This window comes from Hyla sarda, chromosome 10 (genome assembly GCF_029499605.1).
Source record: "Hyla sarda isolate aHylSar1 chromosome 10, aHylSar1.hap1, whole genome shotgun sequence".
In the NCBI taxonomy this organism is placed as follows: Eukaryota; Metazoa; Chordata; class Amphibia; order Anura; family Hylidae; genus Hyla; species Hyla sarda.
The window spans coordinates 4,970,829-4,993,831 of record NC_079198.1 but is presented as its reverse complement, the minus strand read 5'-3'; the positions used below and the strand labels follow the sequence as shown (position 1 = coordinate 4,993,831).

General features: G+C 45.1%; 1 protein-coding gene across 10 annotated transcripts in view; it reads right to left on the bottom strand.

Moving 5' to 3' along the window:
• RAP1GAP (RAP1 GTPase activating protein) overlaps window positions 1-23,003 on the bottom strand; it is a 140,616-nt gene that overhangs the window by 27,860 nt on the left and 89,753 nt on the right. For all 10 annotated transcript variants that reach the window (XM_056543195.1, XM_056543194.1, XM_056543192.1 and 7 more), the window contains 7 exons: window positions 11,949-11,984; window positions 9,691-9,738; window positions 6,958-6,996; window positions 6,687-6,872; window positions 6,494-6,597; window positions 5,789-5,867; window positions 5,626-5,679 (listed from right to left, as the gene is read on the bottom strand). In XM_056543195.1, the coding sequence (XP_056399170.1) occupies window positions 5,626-5,679; window positions 5,789-5,867; window positions 6,494-6,597; window positions 6,687-6,872; window positions 6,958-6,996; window positions 9,691-9,738; window positions 11,949-11,966 (528 nt within the window). In that variant the 5' untranslated portion in view covers window positions 11,967-11,984. The remainder of the gene's footprint in view (window positions 1-5,625; window positions 5,680-5,788; window positions 5,868-6,493; window positions 6,598-6,686; window positions 6,873-6,957; window positions 6,997-9,690; window positions 9,739-11,948; window positions 11,985-23,003) is intronic.

The following is a 23,003-nucleotide window of genomic DNA, read 5'->3' as shown; positions in this document are numbered from 1 at the left end:
TCATCACTATTATATATGAGGTCATCACTATTATATATGAGGTCATCACTATTATATATGAGGTCATCACTATTATATATATGAGGTCATCACTATTGTATATGAGGTCATCACTAATATATATGAGGTCATCACTATTATATAAGAGGTCATCACTATTATATATGAGGTCATCACTATTATATATATGAGGTCATCACTATTATATATGAGGTCATCACTATTGTATATGAGGTCATCACTAATATATATGAGGTCATCACTATTATATAAGAGGTCATCACTATTATATATGAGGTCATCACTATTATATATGATGTTATCACTATTATATATGAGGTCATCACTATTGTATATGAGGTCATCACTATTATATATGATGTTATCACTATTATATATGAGGTCACCACTATTGTATATGAGGTCATCACTATTATATATGAGGTCATCACTATTATATATGAGGTCATCACTATTATATATGAGGTCATCGCTATTATATAAGAGGTCATCACTATTATATATGAGGTCATCGCTATTATATATGAGGTCATCGCTATTATATATGAGGTCATCACTATTATATATGAGGTCATCACTATTATATATGAGGTCATCACTATTATATATGAGGTCATCACTATTATATAAGAGGTCATCACTATTATATATGAGGTCATCGCTATTATATATGAGGTCATCGCTATTATATATGAGGTCATCACTATTATATATGAGGTCATCACTATTATATATGAGGTCATCACTATTATATGAGGTCATCACTATTATATATGAGGTCATCACTATTATATATGAGGTCATCGCTATTATATATGAGATCATCACTATTATATATGAGGTCATCACTATTATATGAGGTCATCACTATTATATATGAGGTCATCACTATTATATATGAGGTCATCACTATTATATGAGGTCATCACTATTATATATGAGGTCATCACTATTATATATGAGGTCATCACCATTATATATGAGGTCATCACTATTATATATGATATCATCACTATTATATATAAGGTCATCACTATTATATATGAGGTCATCACTATTATATATGATATCATCACTATTATATATAAGGTCATCACTATTATATATGAGGTCATCTCTATTATATACGATGTCATCACTATTATATATGAGATCATCACTATTATATATGAGGTCATCACTATTATATATGAGGTCATCACTATTATATATGAGGTCATCTCTATTATATATGAGGTCATCACTATATTATATATGAGGTCATCACTATTATATATGAGATCATCACTATTATATATTAGGTCATCACTATTATATAAGAGGTCATCACTATTATATATGAGATCATCACTATTATATATGAGGTCATCACCATTATATATGAGGTCATCACTATTATATAAGAGGTCATCACTAATGTATATGAGGTCATCACTATTATATATAAGGTCATCACTATTATATATAAGGTCATCACTATTATATAAGAGGTCATCTCTATTATATATAAGGTCATCACTATTATATATGAGGTCATCACTATTATATATGAGGTCATCACTATTATATATGAGGTCATCACTATTATATGAGGTCATCACTATTATATGAGGTCATCACTATTATATGAGGTCATCACTATTATATATGAGGTCATCACTATTATATATGAGGTCATCACTATTATATATGAGGTCATCACCATTATATATGAGGTCATCACTATTATATATGATATCATCACTATTATATATGAGGTCATCACTATTATATATGAGGTCATCACCATTATATATGAGGTCATCACTATTATATATGATATCATCACTATTATATATGAGGTCATCACTATTATATATATGAGGTCATCACTATTATATATGATATCATCACTATTATATATAAGGTCATCACTATTATATATGAGGTCATCTCTATTATATATGATGTCATCACTATTATATATGAGATCATCACTATTATATATGAGGTCATCACTATTATATATGAGGTCATCACTATTATATATGAGGTCATCTCTATTATATATGAGGTCATCACTATATTATATATGAGGTCATCACTATTATATATGAGATCATCACTATTATATATTAGGTCATCACTATTATATAAGAGGTCATCACTATTATATATGAGATCATCACTATTATATATGAGGTCATCACTATTATATATGAGGTCATCTCTATTATATATGAGGTCATCACTATATTATATATGAGGTCATCACTATTATATATGAGGTCATCACTATTATATATGAGGTCATCACTATTATATATGAGGTCATCACTATTATATATGAGATCATCACTATTATATATGAGGTCATCACTATTATATATGAGATCATCACTATTATATATGAGGTCATCACTATTATATATGAGGTCATCACTATTATATATGAGATCATCACCATTATATATGAGGTCATCACTATTATATAAGAGGTCATCACTAATGTATATGAGGTCATCACTATTATATATAAGGTCATCACTATTATATAAGAGGTCATCTCTATTATATATAAGGTCATCACTATTATATATGAGGTCATCACTATTATATATGAGGTCATCACTATTATATGAGGTCATCACTATTATATGAGGTCATCACTATTATATGAGGTCATCACTATTATATATGAGGTCATCACTATTATATGAGGTCATCACTATTATATATGAGGTCATCACTATTATATGAGGTCATCACTATTATATGAGGTCATCACTATTATATATGAGGTCATCACTATTATATGAGGTCATCACTATTATATGAGGTCATCACTATTATATATGAGGTCATCACTATTATATATGAGGTCATCACTATTATATATGAGGTCATCTCTATTATATATGAGGTCATCGCTATTATATATGAGGTCATCACTATTATATATGAGGTCATCACTATTATATGAGGTCATCACTATTATATATGAGGTCATCACTATTATATGAGGTCATCACTATTATATATGAGGTCATCACTATTATATATAAGGTCATCACTATTATATATGAGATCATCACTATTATATATGAGGTCATCACTATTATATGAGGTCATCACTATTATATATGAGGTCATCACTATATTATATATGAGGTCATCACTATTATATATGAGGTCATCACTATTATATATGAGGTCATCACTATTATATATGAGGTGATCACCATTATATATGAGGTCATCACTATTATATATGAGGTCATCACTATTATATATGAGGTCATCACTATATTATATATGAGGTCATCACCATTATATATGAGGTCATCACTATTATATATGAGGTCATCACTATTATATATGAGGTCATCACTATTATATATGAGGTCATCTCTATTATATATGAGGTCATCACTATTATATGAGGTCATCACTATTATATATGAGGTCATCACTATTATAAGAGGTCATCACTATTATATATGAGGTCATCTCTATTATATATGAGGTCATCACTATTATATATGAGGTCATCTCTATTATATATGAGGTCATCACTATTATATATGAGGTCATCGCTATTATATATGAGGTCATCACTATTATATATGAGGTGATCACTATTATATATGAGGTGATCACTATTATATATGAGGTCATCACTATTATATATGAGGTCATCGCTATTATATAGGAGGTCATCACTATTATATATGAGGTCATCTCTATTATGTATGAGGTCATCGCTATTATAGATGAGGTCATCACTATTATATATGAGGTCATCACTATTATATATGAGGTCATCACTATTATATATGAGGTCATCACTATTATATGAGGTCATCACTATTATATATGAGGTCATCACTATTATATATAAGGTCATCACTATTATATATGAGATCATCACTATTATATATGAGGTCATCACTATTATATGAGGTCATCACTATTATATATGAGGTCATCACTATATTATATATGAGGTCATCACTATTATATATGAGGTCATCACTATTATATATGAGGTCATCACTATTATATGAGGTCATCACTATTATATATGAGGTCATCACTATATTATATATGAGGTCATCACCATTATATATGAGGTCATCACTATTATATATGAGGTCATCACTATTATATATGAGGTCATCACTATTATATATGAGGTCATCTCTATTATATATGAGGTCATCACTATTATATGAGGTCATCACTATTATATATGAGGTCATCACTATTATAAGAGGTCATCACTATTATATATGAGGTCATCTCTATTATATATGAGGTCATCACTATTATATATGAGGTCATCTCTATTATATATGAGGTCATCACTATTATATATGAGGTCATCGCTATTATATATGAGGTCATCACTATTATATATGAGGTGATCACTATTATATATGAGGTGATCACTATTATATATGAGGTCATCACTATTATATATGAGGTCATCGCTATTATATAGGAGGTCATCACTATTATATATGAGGTCATCTCTATTATGTATGAGGTCATCGCTATTATAGATGAGGTCATCACTATTATATATGAGGTCATCACTATTATATAAGAGGTCATCGCTATTATATATGAGGTCATCACTATTATATATGAGGTCATCACTATTATATATGAGGTCATCACTATTATATATGAGGTCATCACTATTATATATGAGGTCATCACTATTATATATGAGGTCATCACTATTATAAGAGGTCATCACTATTATATATGAGGTCATCACTATTATATATGAGGTCATCACTATTATATATGAGGTCATCACTATTATATATGAGGTCATCACTATTATATATGAGGTCATCACTATTATATATGAGGTCATCACTATTATATATGAGGTCATCACTATTATATATGAGGTCATCACTATTATATAAGAGGTCATCACTATTATATATGAGGTCATCACTATTATATATGAGGTCATCACTATTATATATGAGGTCATCACTATTATATATGAGATCATCTCTATTATATATGAGGTCATCACTATTATATATGAGGTCATCACTATTATATATGAGATCATCTCTATTATATGAGGTCATCACTATTATATATGAGGTCATCACTATTATATATGAGGTCATCACTATTATATAAGAGGTCATCACTATTATATATGAGGTCATCACTATTATATATGAGGTCATCTCTATTATAAGAGGTCATCGCTATTATATATGAGGTCATCACTATTATATATGAGGTCATCACCATTATATATGAGGTCATCACTATTATATAAGAGGTCATCTCTATTATATATGAGGTCATCACTATTATATATGAGGTCATCACTATTATATGAGGTCATCACTAATGTATATGAGGTCATCACTATTATAAGAGGTCATCACTATTATAAGAGGTTATCATTACATAATACATCAGCACCGTTATATATATATTGTACCGTCTGACACAGTCATGTGACTTACACCAGATGAAGCAGAGCTCGGCGTGTAATGAATATATGAACGCGCTGCGGGGAGAGGCAGGTGTCCTGTGTCGCGCGGCCGATCACATGCGGCGGCTCGGGTTACCGGCACTCACCTTTGGGTAGAGGACGGGATGAAATCGATCCACGTTCACATCTTCACAGACCAGCTGGAAAACAAGGACACCAGCAAAATCACTGAGGATGGGGGAGGGGCAGATGGGAAAACCACACGTGCGATACGCCCTGCGGGGATGTATCTAACCCGGCTGCGCTTACCTTGGCCATCTGCACAACATTGGGGAACTCTGTGAGGCAGGAGATGGGGATCACATCGTGGTACGTTTGGTTCTTTGTTCTGGGGTGAAAATAAATAAATAAATCGATCAGAAGATACAACCACAGTCCATAATCCAGCTGTTGTGAAACTACAACTCCCAGCATGCCCGGACAGCCAACGGCTGTCCGGGCATGCTGGGAGTTGTAGTTTTGCAACAGCTGGAGGAACCCTGGTCAAAAAACACTGCATTGAGCACTGTGATTTTCTGTGGGCCAGACTGGTGATCACATGACCCAGTTACAGGAATGAAATGCATCAATGCAACGGCTGTCAGGGCATGCTGGAAGTTGTAGTTTTGCAATAGCTGGAGGATCCCTGGTCAAAAAACACTGCATTGAGCACTGTGATTTTCTGTGGGTCACACTGGTGATCACATGACCCAGTTACAGAAATGAAACGCATTGATGTAAAGGCTGTCCGGGCATGCTGAGAGTGGTAGTTTTGCAACAGCTGGAGGCTACCCTGGTTGGAAAACACTGCATCAAGCGCTGTGATTTTCCATGGTTTAGACAGGTGATCACATGACCCAGTTACGGGAATGAAATGCATTGATGTGAAGGCTGTCCGGGCATGCTGGGAGTGGTAGTTTTGAAACAGCTGGAGGCACCCTCGCATTAGACTGAGATTGTTGGGGGACAACTCACCGCAGCAGCAGGCGGAGGTGCTCCTGATCCCCGATGACATCATACTTCAGGGAGAAAACCAGGTGACCCAGAGCAGCGTCCAGCGAGTAATAGTTGAAGTGTTCCTGGAAGAGAAGAAGAGGTCATGTGACCCCAGAGCCCGACCCTATAGGTCACCTGTGTGTCTGGATACTGGAGGTCGGCGCAGACCTACCTTCCCCAGAAAGTGCTTGCGGTACAGCCGCGCGGTGTGGTTGCTCTCCAGCTTGACTTTGGCGCTGGGCGACGGGTTGTTCCCGGGGTCCAGGACCTGCGACAGGTCGTGATTGGTTCCCTCAATCCAGTATCCCCCAAACTGAGGCAGAAGGATGAGGGGGAAGGGCCCCTCCCGGCCAAGGACCTGCGGAGAACAGAGAGGGGGTCCTAGGATGGGGTGCAGCGGCGCTCGTGTCTATAGGCTCCGGACACGTATATACGGCTCTTACCTCATGGACGCTGGGATACGGGATATAGTCCTCTTCTGTCTACAATGAGAAGGGAGCAATGAGCCACATCACCAATACTCTAGTCACCTCCAGAGCTGCACTCACTATTCTGCTGTTACATCAGGTCTTATCCTCCAGAGCTGCACTCACTATTCTGCTGTTACATCATGTCTTCTCCAGAGCTGCACTCACTATTCTGCTGTTGCATCATGTCTTATCCTCCAGTCACCTCCAGAGCTGCACTCATTATTCTGCTGTTACATCATGTCTTATCCTCTAGTCACCTCCTGAGCTGCACTCACTATTCTGCTGTTACATCATGTCTTATCCTCCAGAGCTGCACTCACTATTCTGCTGTTACATCATGTCTTATCCTCCAGAACTGCACTCACTATTCTGCTGTTACATCATGTCTTATCCTCCAGAGCTGCACTCACTATTCTGCTGTTACATCATGTCTTATCCTCTAGTCACCTCCAGAGCTGCACTCACTATTCTGCTGTTACATCATGTCTTATCCTCCAGTCACCTCCAGAGCTGCACTCACTATTCTGCTGTTACATCATGTCTTATCCTCCAGAGCTGCACTCACTATTCTGCTGTTACATCATGTCTTATCCTCTAGTCACCTCCAGAGCTGCACTCACTATTCTGCTGTTACATCATGTCTTATCCTCCAGTCACCTCCAGAGCTGCACTCACTATTCTGCTGTTACATCATGTCTTATCCTCCAGAGCTGCACTCACTATTCTGCTGTTACATCATGTCTTATCCTCTAGTCATCTCCAGAGCTGCACTCACTATTCTGCTGTTACATCATGTCTTATCCTCCAGAGCTGCACTCACTATTCTGCTGTTACATCATGTCTTATCCTCTAGTCACCTCCAGAGCTGCACTCACTATTCTGCTGTTACATCATGTCTTATCCTCTAGTCACCTCCAGAGCTGCACTCACTATTCTGCTGTTACATCATGTCTTATCCTCCAGTCACCTCCAGAGCTGCACTCACTATTCTGCTGTTACATCATGTCTTATCCTCTAGTCACCTCCAGAGCTGCACTCACTATTCTGCTGTTACATCATGTCTTATCCTCTAGTCACCTCCAGAGCTGCACTCACTATTCTACTGTTACATCATGTCTTACCCTCCAGTCACCTCGCAGAGCATTTCATACATTTTGTGTAGGTCACATCTTCTCTCTTCACATACACATAAAAGCGAAGTCTGGGCTCGTGTCGTTTTAGAGACTTCAGTGGCTTTGTGTCTTTTCACAAAAAGGCGCAGATCATGAAACCCGTCTATATCATGTGTATGACCAAAATCATGAAACCCGTCTATATCATGTGTATGACCAAAATCATGAAACCCGTCCATATCATGTGTATGACCAAAATCATGAAACCCGTCTATATCATGTGTATGACCAAAATCATGAAACCCGTCCATATCATGTGTATGACCAAAATCATGAAACCCGTCTATATCATGTGTATGACCAAAATCATGAAACCCGTCTATATCATGTGTATGACCAAAATCATGAAACCCGTCCATATCATGTGTATGACCAAAATCATGAAACCCGTCTATATCATGTGTATGACCAAAATCATGAAACCCGTCTATATCATGTGTATGACCAAAATCATGAAACCCGTCCATATCATGTGTATGACCAAAATCATGAAACCCGTCTATCATGTGTATGACCAAAATCATGAAACCCGTCCATATCATGCGTATGACCGAAATCATGAAACCCGTCTATCATGTGTATGACCAAAATCATGAAATCCGTCTATATCATGTGTATGACCAAAATCATGAAACCCGTCCATATCATGTGTATGACCGAAATCATGAAACCCGTCTATATCATGTGTATGACCGAAATCATGAAACCCGTCTATCATGTGTATGACCAAAATCATGAAACCCGTCCATATCATGCGTATGACCGAAATCATGAAACCCGTCTATCATGTGTATGACCAAAATCATGAAACCCGTCTATCATGTGTATGACCAAAATCATGAAACCCGTCTATCATGTGTATGACCAAAATCATGAAACCCGTCTATATCATGTGTATGACCAAAATCATGAAACCCGTCTATATCATGTGTGTGACCGAAATCATGAAACCCGTCTATATCATGTGTATGACCAAAATCATGAAACCCGTCTATATCATGTGTATGACCAAAATCATGAAACCCGTCCATATCATGTGTATGACCAAAATCATGAAACCCGTCCATATCATGTGTATGACCAAAATCATGAAACCCGTCTATATCATGTGTATGACCAAAATCATGAAACCCGTCTATATCATGTGTGTGACCGAAATCATGAAACCCGTCTATATCATGTGTATGACCAAAATCATGAAACCCGTCCATATCATGTGTATGACCAAAATCATGAAACCCGTCCATATCATGTGTATGACCGAAATCATGAAACCCGTCCATATCATGTGTATGACCGAAATCATGAAACCCGTCTATATCATGTGTATGACCGAAATCATGAAACCCGTCTATATCATGTGTATGACCAAAATCATGAAACCAGTCTATATCATGTGTATGACCAAAATCACTGGATCGCAACTCAAAATCAGCAGAAATGTGAAAACCAAAAGGCGCAAAAAAGGCGCAAATAAACCCTTTTCTAGACACAAAAAGCGGTCTAAAGGCGATGCTAAATGTCCTGTGTGTACCTTGAGGGGAGGAGGGAGCGAGTATCTCTGTTCATCCATTCTGCAGCCCTGAAAGACAAAGCAAATAGTAGATGTCAGTGCAGAGGACGGCTCCTGCTCACAGCTGAGGGTCTGTTACAATGAATCAGTGCAGGACTAATCATGTAGTTGCAGTATCATGAAGTTGAAGTTTTGCAACATTTGGAGAGTCCCAGGTTGGGGAAAACTGCTCTAAGGCTGCGTTCACACCACGTTTTTGCAGTACAGTTCCCGTATACGTTTTCAATGTGAAAACCGTATTGAAAGTCGTACGGAACCGTATTCAGAACCGTACAGAACTGTATTCAAAACCGTACAGAACCGTATTCAGAACCGTACGGAACCGTATTCAAAACCGTACAGAACCGTATTCAAAACCATACAGAACTGTATTCAAAACCGTACAGAACCGTATTCAGAACCGTACAGAACCGTATTCAGAACCGTACAGAACTGTATTCAAAACCGTACAGAACCGTATTCAGAACCATACAGAACCGTACAGAACCGTATTCAAAACCGTACAGAACCGTATTCAAAACCGTACGGAACCGTATTCAAAACCGTACGGAACCGTATTCAAAACCGTACAGAACCGTATTCAAAACCGTACAGAACTGTATTCAAAACCGTACAGAACTGTATTCAAAACCGTACAGAACCGTATTCAAAACCGTACAGAACCGTATTCAAAACCGTATTCAAAACCGTACAGAACCGTATTCAAAACCGTACAGAACCGTATTCAAAACCGTACAGAACCGTATTGAAAACTGTACAGAACCGTATTGAAAACCGTACAGAACCGTTTTCAGAACCGTACAGAACTGTATTCAAAACCGTACAGAACCGTATTCAGAACCGTACAGAACCGTATTCAGAACCGTATTCAAAACCGTACAGAACCGTATTCAAAACCGTACAGAACCGTATTCAAAACCGTATTCAAAACCGTATTCAGAACCGTACAGAACCGTATTCAGAACCGTACACAACCGTATAAAAAACTGTACAGAACCGTATTCAAAACCGTACAGAACCGTATTCAGAACCATACAGAACCGTATTGAAAACCGTACAGAACCGCATTGAAAACCGTACGGAACCGCATTGAAAACCGTACGGAACCGCATTGAAAACCGTACGGAACCGCATTGAAAACTGTACGGAACCGCATTGAAAACCGTACGGAACCGCATTGAAAACTGTACGGAACCGCATTGAAAACCGTACGGAACCGCATTGAAAACCATTAAGCATTGACTCTATTGAAAACCGTACGCCAAAAGATGCATCCGGCTGTGTCCGTTTTGCATCTTGTCCAGTTTCTTTCCTGTACCCAAAACTGTAGCCGACCACGGTTTTTGGTCCGGGTGCAAAACCGTATTAAACCGTATACGCTTTTTTTTTTAAACATGGGAGTCAATGTGAACCGTATGGAACTGTATGTGCGTTCGGTTCCATCCAGTTGCCACCATACGGTTTTTGACTTTGCACAGTGTTTTTTTTCTTTGAATTTCAATCAAACAAGTGAAACTTTATTCATAATGGAGTGAAAAGTTAAAAACGTATGTTTTTTTTCTTTAAAAAAACGGATCCAACCGGACATCATTGTTTAAACCGTATACGGATTAATATTTGTCCACATGTTTTGATACAGTTTTGTCCGGTTTTGAGGAATCATTTTTTTTTAAATTAAAAACCTGATACGGGTGCGAACCCAGCCTAAGGCATTTGTACTGTAAATATATCCGTGCAATAAAATACATGTAACAAGAATAAATATTTACGATTGGCGACTATGTAACTAATAGGAGATCATTTAGATACAAAGGAACTAATGAAGTCACATGACAGCAGAGAAGTAAGGCAAGGAGGGCAGGGAGCTCCTTAATAATTAGATAAGACTTATAATAATGTTCTATAACCGCATATTACAAGTGACAGGAATAACTACTGAGGAATGACGTACTTGCTCCTCCTAGGACCGGATTCCACAGACCTGTTCTATCTATTCATAGTTCTTTCCAAACAGTGTGTCTCCAGCTGTTGCAAAACTACAACTCCCAGCATGCCCGGACAGCCGTTGGCTGTCCGGGCATGCTGGGAGTTGTAGTTTTGCAACAGCTGGAGGGACTCTGTTTGGAAAACACTGCCCTCGAGCCTCATCTCTCTGCATTTCATACTCAAGGGACTGGATCAGTGGGGCCCCCGGTGGTAACGGGGCCCCGGACACTCACCTGCATCTTCTCAATCATCTCAAACAAGTCCGAGTTCTAAAAGGAAAAAAAAAAAAAAAACGAATTATAATTTGTGACATTTCATGATAGCAGGGCGCTACACAGAACCAAAGCTGCAGCATGATACAGGGCGCTACACAGAACCAAAGCTGCAGCATGATATAAGGACGGTACACAGAACCAAAGCTGCAGCATGATACAGGGGCGGTACATAGAACCAAAGCTGCAGCATGATACAGGGGCGGTACATAGAACCAAAGCTGCAGCATGATACAGGGGCGCTACACAGAACCAAAGCTGCAGCATGATATAAGGACGGTACACAGAACCAAAGCTGCAGCATGATATAAGGACGGTACACAGAACCAAAGCTGCAGCATGATACAGGGGCGCTACACAGAACCAAAGCTGCAGCATGATATAAGGACGGTACACAGAACCAAAGCTGCAGCATGATATAAGGACGGTACACAGAACCAAAGCTGCAGCATGATATAAGGACGGTACACAGAACCAAAGCTGCAGCATGATACAGGGCGCTACACAGAACCAAAGCTGCAGCATGATACAGGGGCGGTACACAGAACCAAAGCTGCAGCATGATACAGGGACGGTACACAGAACCAAAGCTGCAGCATGATATAAGGACGGTACACAGAACCAAAGCTGCAGCGTGATATTAGGACGGTGCACAGAACCAAAGCTGCAGCATGATACAGGGACGGTACATAGAACCAAAGCTGCAGCATGATACAGGGACGGTACACAGAACCAAAGCTGCAGCATGATATTAGGACGGTACACAGAACCAAAGCTGCAGCATGATACAGGGCGCTACACAGAACCAAAGCTGCAGCATGATATAAGGACGGTACACAGAACCAAAGCTGCAGCATGATATAAGGACGGTACACAGAACCAAAGCTGCAGCATGATACAGGGCGCTACACAGAACCAAAGCTGCAGCATGATACAGGGGCGGTACACAGAACCAAAGCTGCAGCATGATATTAGGACGGTACACAGAACCAAAGCTGCAGCATGATACAGGGATGGTACACAGAACCAAAGCTGCAGCATGATACAGGGGCGGTACATAGAACCAAAGCTGCAGCATGATACAGGGCGCTACACAGAACCAAAGCTGCAGCATGATATAAGGACGGTACACAGAACCAAAGCTGCAGCATGATATAAGGACGGTACACAGAACCAAAGCTGCAGCATGATATAAGGACGGTACACAGAACCAAAGCTGCAGCATGATATAAGGACGGTACACAGAACCAAAGCTGCAGCATGATATAAGGACGGTACACAGAACCAAAGCTGCAGCATGATATAAGGACGGTACACAGAACCAAAGCTGCCACATGATACAGGGCGCTACACAGAACCAAAGCTGCAGCATGATATAAGGACGGTACACAGAACCAAAGCTGCAGCATGATACAGGGGCGGTACACAGAACCAAAGCTGCAGCATGATATTAGGACGGTACACAGAACCAAAGCTGCAGCATGATACAGGGCGCTACACAGAACCAAAGCTGCAGCATGATATAAGGACGGTACACAGAACCAAAGCTGCAGCATGATACAGGTACGGTACACAGAACCAAAGCTGCAGCATGATACAGGTACGGTACACAGAACCAAAGCTGCAGCATGATACAGGTACGGTACACAGAACCAAAGCTGCAGCATGATATTAGGACGGTACACAGAACCAAAGCTGCAGCATGATACAGGGCGCTACACAGAACCAAAGCTGCAGCATGATATAAGGACGGTACACAGAACCAAAGCTGCAGCATGATATAAGGACGGTACACAGAACCAAAGCTGCAGCATGATACAGGGCGCTACACAGAACCAAAGCTGCAGCATGATACAGGGGCGGTACACAGAACCAAAGCTGCAGCATGATATTAGGACGGTACACAGAACCAAAGCTGCAGCATGATACAGGGGCGGTACACAGAACCAAAGCTGCAGCATGATACAGGGACGGTACACAGAACCAAAGCTGCAGCATGATACAGGGGCGGTACACAGAACCAAAGCTGCAGCATGATACAGGGACGGTACACAGAACCAAAGCTGCAGCATGATACAGGGCGCTACACAGAACCAAAGCTGCAGCATGATATAAGGACGGTACACAGAACCAAAGCTGCAGCATGATATTAGGACGGTACACAGAACCAAAGCTGCAGCATGATACAGGGACGGTACACAGAACCAAAGCTGTAGCATGATACAGGGGCGGTACATAGAACCAAAGCTGCAGCATGATACAGGGACGGTACACAGAACCAAAGCTGCAGCATGATATAAGGACGGTACACAGAACCAAAGCTGCAGCATGATATTAGGATGGTACACAGAACCAAAGCTGCAGCATGATACAGGGGCGGTACACAGAACCAAAGCTGCAGCATGATATTAGGACGGTACACAGAACCAAAGCTGCAGCATGATACAGGGGCGGTACACAGAACCAAAGCTGCAGCATGATACAGGGACGGTACACAGAACCAAAGCTGCAGCATGATACAGGGCGCTACACAGAACCAAAGCTGCAGCATGATACAGGGACGGTACACAGAACCAAAGCTGCAGCATGATACAGGGATGGTACACAGAACCAAAGCTGCAGCATTGTACAGGGACGGTACACAGAACCAAAGCTGCAGCATTGTACAGGGACGGTACACAGAACCAAAGCTGCAGCATGATACAGGGCGCTACACAGAACCAAAGCTGCAGCATGATACAGGGCGCTACACAGAACCAAAGCTGCAGCATGATACAGGGCGCTACACAGAACCAAAGCTGCAGCATGATACAGGGACGGTACACAGAACCAAAGCTGCAGCATGATACAGGGCGCTACACAGAACCAAAGCTGCAGCATGATACAGGGACGGTACACAGAACCAAAGCTGCAGCATGATATAAGGACGGTACACAGAACCAAAGCTGCAGCATGATACAGGGGCGCTACACAGAACCAAAGCTGCAGCATGATACAGGGATGGTACACAGAACCAAAGCTGCAGCATGATACAGGGACGGTACACAGAACCAAAGCTGCAGCATGATACAGGGCGCTACACAGAACCAAAGCTGCAGCATGATACAGGGCGCTACACAGAACCAAAGCTGCAGCATGATACAGGGGCGCTACACAGAACCAAAGCTGCAGCATGATACAGGGATGGTACACAGAACCAAAGCTGCAGCATTGTACAGGGACGGTACACAGAACCAAAGCTGCAGCATGATACAGGGCGCTACACAGAACCAAAGCTGCAGCATGATACAGGGCGCTACACAGAACCAAAGCTGCAGCATGATACAGGGCGCTACACAGAACCAAAGCTGCAGCATGATACAGGGCGCTACACAGAACCAAAGCTGCAGCATGATACAGGGCGCTACACAGAACCAAAGCTGCAGCATGATACAGGGCGCTACACAGAACCAAAGCTGCAGCATGATACAGGGCGCTACACAGAACCAAAGCTGCAGCATGATATAAGGACGGTACACAGAACCAAAGCTGCAGCATGATACAGGGCGCTACACAGAACCAAAGCTGCAGCATGATACAGGGCGCTACACAGAACCAAAGCTGCAGCATGATACAGGGCGCTACACAGAACCAAAGCTGCAGCATGATACAGGGACGGTACACAGAACCAAAGCTGCAGCATTGTACAGGGACGGTACATAGAACCAAAGCTGCAGCCTGATAAAAGGACGGTACATAGAACCAAAGCTGCAGCATTGTACAGGGACGGTACACAGAACCAAAGCTGCAGCATGATACAAGGACGGTACACAGAACCAAAGCTGCAGCCTGATACAGGGACGGTACACAGAACCAAAGCTGCAGCCTGATACAGGGACATTACACACAACCAAAGCTGCAGCATTGTACAGGGACGGTACACACAACCAAAGCTGCAGCATTGTACAGGGACGGTACACACAACCAAAGCTGCAGCATTGTACAGGGACGGTACACAGAACCAAAGCTGCAGCATTGTACAGGGACGGTACACACAATCAAAGCTGCAGCATTGTACAGGGACGGTACACACAACCAAAGCTGCAGCATTGTACAGGGACGGTACATAGAACCAAAGCTGCAGCCTGATACAAGGACAGTACACATAACCAAAGCTGCAGCAAGATACAGGGAGGGTACACAACCAAAGCTGCAGCATGACTCAGGGACAGTACACACAACCAAAGCTGCAGCAAGATACAGGGAGGGTACACACAACCAAAGCTGCAGAAAGATACAAGGACAGTACACACAACCAAAGCTGCAGAATGATTTAAAGGGGGACTCCGGTGGAAAACAAATGTTTTCACATCAACCGGTGCCAAAAAGTTCTACAGAATTGTAAATTACTTCTATATAAAATCTTAATACTTCCAGTACTTATCAGCTGCTGTATGCTACAGAGGAAGTTGTGTAGTTCTTTCCAGTCTGACCACAGTGCTCTCTGCTGCCCCCTCTGTCCATGTCAGGAACTGTCCAGAGTACAAGCAAATCCCCATAGCAAACCTCTCCTGATCTGGACAGTTCCCGACATGGACAGAGGTGTCAGCAGAGAGCACTGTGGTCAGACTGGTAAGAACTTCACAACTTCCTCTGGAGAATACAGCAGCTGATAAGTACTGGAAGGTTTAAGATTTTTATATAGAAGTAATTTACAAATCTGTAGAACTTTCTGGAACCAGTTGATTTGAAAATTTTCCCCCACTGGAGTACCCCTTTAAGCGATGCTACACAAAACCGAAGCTGCAGCATGATGCAGGGACTGTGCACAGAACTAAGGCTGCAGAATTATATGGGAACGGTACACAGGAGCAAACCTGCAGCATGAAACAGGAACTGTGCAAAGAACCAGAGGTGCAGCATGACATGAGGATGATACACAGAACCAAAGCTGCAGCACGACACGGGCAGTATACAGAATTATACATGCAGCATGACACGGGCAGTATACAGAATTATACATGCAGCATGACATGAGGATGATACACAGAACCAAAGCTGCAGCACGACACGGGCAGTATACAGAATTATACATGCAGCATGACATGAGGATGATACACAGAACCAAAGCTGCAGCACGACACGGGCAGTATACAGAATTATACATGCAGCACGACACGGGCAGTATACAGAATTATACATGCAGCACGACACGGGCAGTATACAGAATTATACATGCAGCATGACATGAGGATGATACACAGAACCAAAGCTGCAGCACGACACGGGCAGTATACAGAATTATACACAGAACCAAAGCTGCAGCACGACACGGGCAGTATACAGAATTATACACAGAACCAAAGCTCCAGCACGACACGGGCAGTATACAGTATTATACATGCAGCATGACACGGGCAGTATACAGTATTATACATGCAGCATGACATGAGGAAGATACACAGAACCAAAGCTGCAGCACGACACGGGCAGTATACAGTGTTATACATGCAGCATGACATGAGGATGACACACAGAACCAAAGCTGCAGCACAACACAGGCAGTATACAGAATTATACATGCAGCATGACACGGGCAGTATACAGAATTATACATGCAGCATGACATGAGGATGATACACAGAACCAAAGCTGCAGCACGACACAGAGGCAGTATACAGAATTATACATGCAGCATGACACGGGCAGTATACAGTATTATACATGCAGCATGACATGAGGATGATACACAGAACCAAAGCTGCAGCACAACACGGGCAGTATACAGAATTATACACGCAGCATGACATGAGGAAGATACACAGAACCAAACCTGCAGCACGACACGGGCAGTATACAGAATTATACATGCAGCATGACACGGGCAGTATACAGAATTATACACGCAGCATGACATGAGGAAGATACACAGAACCAAACCTGCAGCACGACACGGGCAGTATACAGAATTATACATGCAGCATGACACGGGCAGTATACAGAATTATACATGCAGCATGACACGGGCAGTATACAGAATTATACATGCAGCATGACACGGGCAGTATACAGAATTATACATGCAGCATGACAGAAGTCGGGTGTCCTGGTGTAATCTATCCGCCTCGCAGGTGTCACTCATGGAAGTGATGGATTCTGGGACGACGCCCATAAAGTGCAGCAATGACTGACACACGGTGCGTTACTACGTGTCGGTATTATAAATGTCCCCCCCAGGATTATACGATTATGTGGAGCAGCTGCAGCAGAACGAGACATCTCTGCAGATAATGAGACCGCGCAGAGATTTCCATATGGAGATGTGACCTCGCCGAGCGCCACTACAGATGTGACAGCGCCCGCACTCGTGTCACAGGGGATGTGTCGTAGCAATGTATACTGTATAATGTGGAGAGGGGATCACTGCGGGGTCCACCATCAATAATCCCTATCTAAGGTCACCGCAGCATCACACCCTGAGACCAGCACAGAGCGCAACCAGTCACCGCAGCATCACACCCTGAGACCAGCACAGAGCGCAACCAGTCACCGCAGCATCACACACTGAGACCAGCACAGAGCGCAACCAGTCACCGCAGCATCACACCCTGAGACCAGCACAGAGCGCAACCAGTCACCGCAGGATCACACCCCAAGACCAGCACAGAGCACAACCAGTCACCGCAGGATCACACCATGAGACCAGCACAGAGCGCAACCAGTCACCGCAGGATCACACCCTGAGACCAGCACAGAGCGCAACCAGTCACCGCAGGATCACACCCCAAGACCAGCACAGAGCGCAACCAGTCACCGCAGGATCACACCCTGAGACCAGCACAGAGCGCAACCAGTCACCGCAGGATCACACCCCGAGACCAGCACAGAGCGCAACCAGTCACCGCAGCATCACACCCCGAGACCAGCACAGATCGCAACCAGTCACCGCAGGATCACACCCCAAGACCAGCACAGAGCACAACCAGTCACCGCAGGATCACACCATGAGACCAGCACAGAGCGCAACCAGTCATTGCAGCATCACACCCTGAGACCAGCACAGAGCGCAACCAGTCACCGCAGCATCACACCCTGAGACCAGCACAGAGCGCAACCAGTCACCGCAGCATCACACCCTGAGACCAGCACAGAGCGCAACCAGTCACCGCAGCATCACACCCTGAGACCAGCACAGAGCGCAACCAGTCATCGCAGGATCACACCCCAAGACCAGCACAGAGCGCAACCAGTGACCGCAGCATCACACCCTGAGTCCAGCACAGAGCGCAACCAGTCACCGCAGCATCACACTCTGAGACCTGCAGAGAGCGCAACCAGTCACCGCAGCATCACACCCCAAGACCAGCACAGAGCGCAACCAGTCACCGCAGGATCACACCCCGAGACCAGCACAGATCGCAACCAGTCACCGCAGGATCACACCCCAAGACCTGCAGAGAGCGCAACCAGTCACCGCAGGATCACACCCCGAGACCAGCACAGAGCGCAACCAGTCACCGCAGGATCACACCCCAAGACCAGCACAGAGCACAACCAGTCACCGCAGGATCACACCATGAGACCAGCACAGAGCGCAACCAGTCACCGCAGGATCACACCCTGAGACCAGCATAGAGCGCAACCAGTCACCGCAGCATCACACCCCAAGACCAGCACAGAGCGCAACCAGTGACCGCAGCATCACACCCTGAGTCCAGCACAGAGCGCAACCAGTCACCGTAGCATCACACTCTGAGACCAGCATAGAGCGCAACCAGTCACCGCAGCATCACACCCCAAGACCAGCACAGAGCGCAACCAGTGACCGCAGCATCACACCCTGAGTCCAGCACAGAGCGCAACCAGTCACCGCAGAATCACACCCCAAGACCAGCACAGAGCGCAACCAGTCACCGCAGGATCACATCCCGAGACCGGTACAGAGCGCAACCAGTCACCGCAGGATCACACCCTGAGACCAGCACAGAGCGCAACCAGTCACCGCAGCATCACACCCTGAGACCAGTAGAGAGCGCAACCAGTCACCGCAGCATCACACCCCAAGACCAGCACAGAGCGCAACCAGTCCCCGCAGCATCACACCCCGAGACCTGCAGAGAGCACAACCTGTCACCGGAGCATCACATCCTGAGACCTGCAGAGAGCGCAACCAGTCACCGCAGCATCACACCCTGAGACCAGCATAGAGCGCAACCAGTCACCGCAGGATCACACCCCGAGACCTGCACAGAGCACAACCAGTCACCGCAGGATCACACCCCGAGACCAGCACAGAGCGGAACCAGTCCCCGCAGGATCACACCCCGAGACCTGCACAGAGCACAACCAGTCACAGCAGCATCACACCCTGAGACCAGTAGAGAGCGTAACCAGTCACCGCAGGATCACAGTCCGAGACCAGCACAGAGCGCAACCAGTCACCGCAGGATCACACCCCGAGACCAGCACAGAGCGCAACCAGTCACTGCAGGATCACACCCCGAGACCAGCACAGAGCGCAACCAGTCACCGCAGCATCACACCCTGAGACCTGCAGAGAGCGCAACGAATCACCGCAGGATCACACTCTGAGACCAGCACAGAGTGCAACCAGTCACCACAGCATCACACCCCGAGACCAGCAGAGAGCGCAACCAGTCACCGCAGCATCACACCCCGAGACCAGCAGAGAGCGCAACCAGTCAACGCAGGATCACACCATGAGACCAGCACAGATCGCAACCAGTCACCGCAGGATCACACCCTGAGACCAGCACAGAGCACAACCAGTCACCGCAGGATCACACCCCGAGACCAGCACAGAGCGCAACCAGTCACCGCAGGATCACACCCCAAGACCAGCACAGAGCGCAACCAGTCACCGCAGCATCACACCCTGAGACCTGCAGAGAGCGCAACGAGTCACCGCAGGATCACACTCTGAGACCAGCACAGAGTGCAACCAGTCACCGCAGCATCACACCCTGAGACCTGCAGAGAGCGCAACCAGTCACCGCAGCATCACACCCTGAGACCTGCAGAGAGCGCAACCAGTCACCGCAGCATCACACCCTGAGACCAGCACAGAGCGCAACCAGTCACCGCAGCATCACACCCCAAGACCAGCACAGAGCGCAACCAGTCACCGCAGCATCACACCCTTAGACCTGCAGAGAGCGCAACCTGTCACCGCAGCATCACACCCCGAGACCTGCAGAGTGCGCAACCAGTCACCGCAGCATCACACCCCGAGACCTGCAGAGAGTGCAACTAGTCACCGCAGCATCACACCCCGAGACCTGCAGAGTGCGCAACCAGTCACTGCAGCATCACACCCCGAGACCAGCACAGAGCGCAACCAGTCCCCGCAGGATCACACCCCGAGACCTGCACAGAGCACAACCAGTCACAGCAGCATCACACCCTGAGACCAGTAGAGAGCGCAACCAGTCACCGCAGGATCACAGTCCGAGACCAGCACAGAGCGCAACCAGTCACCGCAGGATCACACCCCGAGACCAGCACAGAGCGCAACCAGTCAACGCAGGATCACACCATGAGACCAGCACAGATCGCAACCAGTCACCCCAGGATCACACCCTGAGACCAGCAGAGAGCACAACCAGTCACCGCAGCATCACACCCCGAGACCAGCACAGATCGCAACCAGTCACCGCTGCATCACACTCCGAGACCAGCACAGAGCGCAACCAGTCACCGCAGGATCACACCCCGAGACCAGCAGAGAGCACAACCAGTCACCGCAGCATTACACCCCGAGACCAGCAGAAAGCGCAACCAGTCACTGCAGGATCACACCCTAAGACCAGCACAGATCACAACCAGTCACCGCAGGATCACACCCCGAGACCAGCAGAAAGCGCAACCAGTCACTGCAGGATCACACCCTGAGACCAGCACAGATCGCAACCAGTCACCGCAGGATCACACCCCGAGACCAGCACAGAGCGCAACCAGTGAACGCAGTATCACACCCTGAGACCAGCACCGAGCACAACCAGTCACTGCAGGATCGCACCCCTAGACCAGCACAAAGCGCAACCTGTCACCGGAGCATCACACCCCGAGACCTGCACAGAGCGCAACCTGTCACCGCAGGATCACACCCTGAGACCAGCACAGAGCGCAACCAGTCACCGCAGCATCACACCCCGAGACCAGCACAGAGCGCAACCAGTCACCGCTGCATCACACCCTGAGACCAGCACAGAGCGCAACCAGTCACCGCAGGATCACACCCTGAGACCAGCACAGAGCGCAACCAGTCAACGCAGCATCACACCCTGAGACCAGCACCGAGCATAACCAGTCACCGCAGGATCACACCCCAAGACCAGCACAGAGCGCAACCAGTCACCGCAGCATCACACCCCAAGACCAGCACAGAGCGCAACCAGTCACCGCAGGATCACATCCCGAGACCAGTACAGAGCGCAACCAGTCACCGCAGGATCACACCCTGAGACCAGCAGAGAGCGCAACCAGTCACCGCAGGATCACATCCCGAGACCAGTACAGAGCGCAACCAGTCACCACAGCATCACACCCCGAGACCAGCACAGAGCGCAACCAGTCACCGCAGCATCACACCCTGAGACCAGCAGAGAGCGCAACCAGTCACCGCAGCATCACACCCCAAGACCAGCACAGAGCGCAACCAGTCACCGCAGGATCACACCCTGAGACCAGCAGAGAGCGCAACCAGTCACCGCAGGATCACATCCCGAGACCAGTACAGAGCGCAACCAGTCACCGCAGGATCACACCCTGAGACCAGCAGAGAGCGCAACCAGTCACCGCAGGATCACATCCCGAGACCAGTACAGAGCGCAACCAGTCACTGCAGGATCACACCCTGAGACCAGCACAGATCGCAACCAGTCACCGCAGGATCACACCCCGAGACCAGCACAGAGCGCAACGAGTCACCGCAGGATCACACCCTGAGACCAGTAGAGAGCGCAACCAGTCAACGCAGTATCACACCCTGAGACCAGCACCGAGCACAACCAGTCA